Source organism: Urocampus carinirostris, chromosome 5 (genome assembly GCF_059441175.1).
Source record: "Urocampus carinirostris isolate Australia breed hairy pipefish chromosome 5, RoL_Ucar_1.0, whole genome shotgun sequence".
In the NCBI taxonomy this organism is placed as follows: Eukaryota; Metazoa; Chordata; class Actinopteri; order Syngnathiformes; family Syngnathidae; genus Urocampus; species Urocampus carinirostris.
In genome coordinates, this window is record NC_142353.1 from 31,671,149 (window position 1) to 31,677,154 (window position 6,006).

A 6,006-nucleotide genomic window follows, 5' to 3' on the forward strand; every position below is an offset into this window, starting at 1 on the left:
AGTGTCTGGGAGGCTGTGGTTGCTGCTGCACACAATGTTGATCGTGAACAGATCAAAGCACTGACAGAATCCATGGATGGCAGGCTTTTGAGTGTCCTTGCAAAGAAAGGTGGCTATATTGGTCACTGATTTGTTTTTGTTTTGTTTTTGAATGTCAGAAATGTATATTTGTGAATGTTGAGCTGTTATATTGGTTTACCTGATGAAAATAAATAATTGAAATGGGTATACATTTGTTTTTTGTTAAGTTGCCTAATAATTATGCACAGTAATAGTCACCTGCACACACAGATATCCTCCTAAAATAGCTAAAACTAAAAAAGCCCCACTCCAACTTCCAAAATATTCAGCTTTGATATTAATGAGACTTTTGGGTTCATTAAGAACATGGTTGTTGTTCAATAATCAAATTCATCCTCAAAAATACAACTTGCCTAATAATTCTGCACTCCCTGTATATAGTCATCTAGCCATTATCTGCACTGCATGTCCTCAGTAGCGGGGATATATATATGTATATATATATATATATATATATATATATATATATATATATATATATATATATATATTCTTTATTTTACAGTCTTTAGTGCTTGTTTAGGGTGCTCATGGCTCTTTGGAGGAAACTGTCTCTGAGCCTCTTAGTCTTTGTTTGAAAGATACAGTGTGTATTATTTAGCGCATCCTTGTGGTAAAAATAAACGTCCTTCATTAAAAATGATCGATTTGATTGACGAGCACAAATACATGATTTATCCTATAAAAGTATCATTATAATGGGAGCTGACATTATTGTCGGTCATCTTGCTGCTAAGTGTACCCCAGAAAAAACCTTGTGAATTGCAAAAAAATTAGAAGAAAAATGTGTTTTAAACACTTTTGAGTCTACGTAGTGTAGATTCTTGCTTGTGCTTCGTGGCACTTGTTTTTAGCTGCACTCCACAATACAGGGACAGCTACTGGTCAAATATTACACACTGTCCCTTTAAAGCACCTGTAGCATATGCCAGAGGAGTTCTCAATGCGGTAGCACTAACAATGTTCTCTAAACTGGGCACAAAGCAGCCCATGATGTTCTTAGCTGGGTTGATGACTCTCTGTAAGGTGTCCCGTGCACCCATTTGGAGCCTTTGACTGATATTGGGTTATCTACTTGTTAATTATGGAGCCGTGAAGACAATAATGTCCATGTACGTTAAATTTGTAGGACAGAATATTAATTGGAAACGACTTCAAATTAAAATTTAAATGTAAATGATTTTTTACTCTGGAGTTTATTGATAGGTCATCAGATTTGGATTACTGTAACCCTTCGCTACTTTGGAGCTTCAGTGACTAGCAGGTTGAAAATATATTTCCCGAGCCATTATCGCAGATGTCAATGTGCTGCAAACAGGGGTTGGCAGTGTGCATTTTTATCAGGCCTGGCAGGTCTTTTTTGGCGTTTTGTCCACTAATAAGTGATCTGCACTCATGCGGCTGTGATCCACCATCCCCAATCCCATATTGCTCTGCGCAGGAGCCGTCAGAGTGTACTTTCTTCAGGCCTGACAGCTCGTTTTTTGCCCTTATTGTCGCCCAAAATGAACTTCACTCCTGCGGCTGTAATCCATAATAACCAATTCCATGTTGCTGTTAGTGGGTACAGAAGGCACTTTTCACAGGAGACATCCCATTCTGGCCTGCCTAAAATGAAATTCACGGTTGTGGCTGTAACATTTTTTTTTTTCGGTTCGGGCCACTGAAGCATTCGACTGCGGCTCGCCTAAAATGAACTGTAGTTCTTCGGCTACGGTCCATTATCCCCAATCAACTATTCGTTAGAGCGTGGGCTGTCAAAGTGCTTTTTTTTCCAGCTCGTGCCACTGAAGTGTATTAATGTAGCACGCCAAAAATAGACTGTTTTGGCCGTGCTCTATCATCCCCAGTCAATTTTCCCTGAAAGCGGGGGCCAAGAGAGCAAATTTCGGTCATTTGTGGCAGCTCTTTTTTCTCTTTCTTTCCACGATGAAAGAATAGCACCCGTGTAGCTGTGATCCATTATCTCTGGTTGACTATTGCAGTGAGGGGGTTCTAGTCCACTGTGATAAACAAGAGATTACAGTACTTACCATTGCCTTGCCTTCAAGCAGTGAACTGCAACCTGCATCCTGAAATTGCCAGAGCTTTGAATTCCTCCGTGACTTTGAGAAAACAGTGCTTGCTTCCTGGTTTGTTGCCATAGCTGGAAGCCATGATCACAGTGCTGAGCACATCAGACGAGGTGGAGCAGCTGGTTCTGAGGAACACCGGCCTGACAGACGAGCTCCTGCTTCTTCTGGCAGCCGCCCTGAAGAGCAGCCCGTCCGAGGTCACTCTGCTCAACCTCAACCTTAACCTCATAGGTCCGATTGGAGCCCGGACTCTGATGGATGTCCTGAGGGTGAAGCCTCAGGTGAAGAGTCTACAGTAAGCGGCTAGACTCTAAAGATAAATCAAATTGTATGATTTGGGTTCCGTTTCATTGCTTCTTCAAAAGATGGGGATGCAATAAGTAATGGATTAATCAGCATTTAACCAATTATCAATTAAATTTAGAACTATTTTTAAAATGTGTTCATCCTGAACTTCTGTGATTAGGAATTCTACACATGTCCAGAATTTGAGCTTTTCAACAGTGAATAGTCAACATTTTTGAGGTCTCTATGAGAGAAGTCATTTTTCTTAAAGCATTTGCTAAAATTGGAACCAAACCTATTTTGCATTGTTATTTTAACAAAATATTTATCTCATTTTTGCACACAGTTTGGTTGAATTTTCATAAGAAATTATAATATACCAATCATTAACAAGCAATCTGAACTGACATAAAATGATAAATAAGCAGTGGAACAATTTAAAAAAAAAAAATATGAAATTAAATGATATGCATTTATATAGCGCTTTTCAAATCAATGACTTCCCAAAGCGCTTTACAATGTGCTCCACATTTCCCAATAGCGGCCTTGCAGCCATGTAAGGCGCTAACCTGCTTATTGGGGATATTAGGGGTTCAGTGTCTTACCCAAGGACACTTCGACATGTAACACGGACGAGCCGGGATTTGAACTGAGATCCCTTGATCCCAAGACGAGCGCTTTACCTCCTGAGCTACTGCCGCCCCAATATGAATGTTTTATATTTTTGCATAACTGGTACTCAATTTATGGTTATCGTTAATGAGTATTCAATGTATTTTTTTAATATTAGCATTATTGCAATATAGAGCTGCAAGCGTCTTTGAAAAAAATATTAAAATACGATAAAAATAATTTTTTAAAATGTATTGCCAATTCAATTCCTTTGAGTTTCCAAAATGTTAGTCATTCATACATTTAATTAATCTTATTTGTGTTTCCTTAAACTCCAAGCACATTTAATACGAATCTTCACGTTTGCACTATTCATATAAAAACCTGTTGAGAGAGCACAATTGTTTTTTTTCCCTTTTAGAACATTATAGGAAATTGTCAGAACTGAACAAATAATTAAAAAAACAACAACCATGTTTTATGTCTAAGAATAATTTTTAAACAATGGAGATTGAGATTTTAGTAAAAAAAAAAAAAAATCGAATTTATATACAGGGTTTGTACGAGTGCTTGAAATCCTTGTAAAAGCTTGAATTTTAATGTTGCGTTTTCAAGGTTTGAAAAAGTGCTTGTAAATACTTGACATTGTTGCCATGTGTCTGACCAGACATTAAATCTAAAAAAAGAACTCTGATAAAAAAATGCCTGCTCAGGTGACTTCACTTTCTATTGAATTTTTTCCTCCCTCAAGATTAGCGGCAGCTCGCATTAGTTTAGCGTTGTCATGTGAAGCATAATCGTCCTATACAGTTATTGCCTAAGAGGTGCAAGATGCTGGGAGGCTGCCGCTCCAGGAACAATGGCTAGGAAATGGAAAATATAATCACTAAAACGTGGAAAAAAATATATGCGCGGCATGCTGCAAAGTATGCAAAAACGGAAAACCAACTCTTCACAATTGGAGTGTTAGCTCTCTCCATTCATATGAAAGGTAATTCTCTGAGATGACTAGCTTAACTATCAGATCTCTGCTATTTGCTACATGCTATACCTCAAGAGTTTCCCAGTGGTAAATTGTAATGGAAAAAACCCCAACTGAAAGTGTAAGCTACATATTGTTGTTTTTAACGAACACCTAACAGTATGAGGAGAGATTTGTCTCAAACACAAATATATAGGCGATTTACTCAAGATCTAAAACTCATATGTCTTGATAAATGCTCACTCAAGATTAAAAATGGCGTATGTAAATTGCAGATATATATGTGGGTCTGAAAAATCTATGATTCAACCCGGATATTTTGTTTTAACGGTACAGGATACATTGGAAAATTGACTTAAAAAGTGCTTTAATTGGGTCAAAGGTTTACAAACCCTGTATATAGCTCCTCCCTATCTTAGAAAAATCAAAAAACTAAATTATTCAGTTTTTTTTTCAGTCATAAAAGGATGTAAGGGGATCTCAGATACTTCAGTGCAGAATGAAAAATGACCCAATTTCATTTTTTCCCCTCTAGCTTGTTTGGGAACAGATTGCATGACGACGGGGTACTCTTTCTCCTGAGCGGACTTGCTGAGCTTCAGGAGAGAACGTCAGGAGCGGCCTCTGTCCAAGCTGGCCTGACTTCTCTCAATGCGTTTTCTATTTTGGAGCTTGACATCGGCGGAAACAACCTAAGCGCTGCAGGGATGAAGGTACTCGCCTCGTACATGAGGCAGCACTCGCAATTGCAGTATTTAGGTCTGGCTCAAGCCGGAAGCGCCGACCTGGCTTCGTGGAAAGAACTTTTCGAAAGCCTGAAAGGTAACCAACGACTGACTCGGGTGGTTTTAGATGAGAATAACCTGGGCGACCCCGGGGTCAGGCTGCTGGCCGAGGTGCTGAAAAGCAACGTTCGCCTGAGTGGGCTCGATTTGGACGGCAACGGCATCGGCGACGTGGGCGGGAACGACCTGGTAGCGGCTTTACTCTGCAGGGGTTGCTATCCTATGAGCCGTCTAAGTCTCATTGGCAACCACATAAGCTCCGGTCTCATGAGTAGAATACAGGAAGAATTAAATCATTCAATGCCATAACATATGAGTACGTTATAAAAAGCATTGTCCCTGAGTGCTACAACCTAAAAAATAAATGTTTCCTGTTTTATTTTAAACAACTATGATAAAGGGATTTTTTGCTCCTCATCAGTAAGTATACAGGGAGTGCAGAATTATTAGTCAAGTTGTATTTTTGAGGATGAATTTGATTATTGAACAACAACCATGTTCTTAATGAACCCAAAAGTCTCATTAATATCAAAGCTGAATATTTTGGAAGTTGGAGTGGGGCTTTTTTAGTTTTAGCTATTTTAGGAGGATATCTGTGTGTGCAGGTGACTATTACTGTGCATAATTATTAGGCAACTTAACAAAAAACAAATGTATACCCATTTCAATTATTTATTTTCATCAGGTAAACCAATATAACAGCTCAACATTCACAAATATACATTTCTGACATTCAAAAACAAAACAAAAACAAATCAGTGACCAATATAGCCACCTTTCTTTGCAAGGACACTCAAAAGCCTGCCATCCATGGATTCTGTCAGTGCTTTGATCTGTTCACGATCAACATTGTGTGCAGCAGCAACCACAGCCTCCCAGACACTGTTCAGAGAGGTGTACTGTTTTCCCTCCTTGTAAATCTCACATTTGATGAGGGACCACAGGTTCTCTATGGGGTTCAGATCAGGTGAACAAGGAGGCCATGTCATTAGTTTTTCTTCTTTTAGACCCTTTCTTGCCAGCCACGCTGTGGAGTACTTGGATGCGTGTGATGGAGCGTTGTCCTGCATGAAAATCATGTTTTTCTTGAAGGATGAGGACTTCTTCCTGTACCACTGCTTGAAGAAGGTGTCTTCCAGAAACTGGCAGTAGGACTGGGAGTTGAGCTTGAGTCCATCCTCAACCC

At 39.2% G+C, this 6,006-nt stretch overlaps 1 protein-coding gene across 1 annotated transcript; it reads left to right on the plus strand.

Moving 5' to 3' along the window:
- The first annotated feature begins 2,236 nt into the window (after nucleotides 1-2,236).
- LOC148366048 (ribonuclease inhibitor-like) lies at nucleotides 2,237-5,129 on the plus strand. Its single transcript, XM_088334991.1, has 2 exons — nucleotides 2,237-2,451; nucleotides 4,571-5,129. Exons 1-2 carry the CDS (start codon nucleotides 2,237-2,239, stop codon nucleotides 5,127-5,129), a joined length of 774 nt encoding a protein of 257 aa, XP_088191117.1.
- Nucleotides 5,130-6,006: the final 877 nt, after the last annotated feature.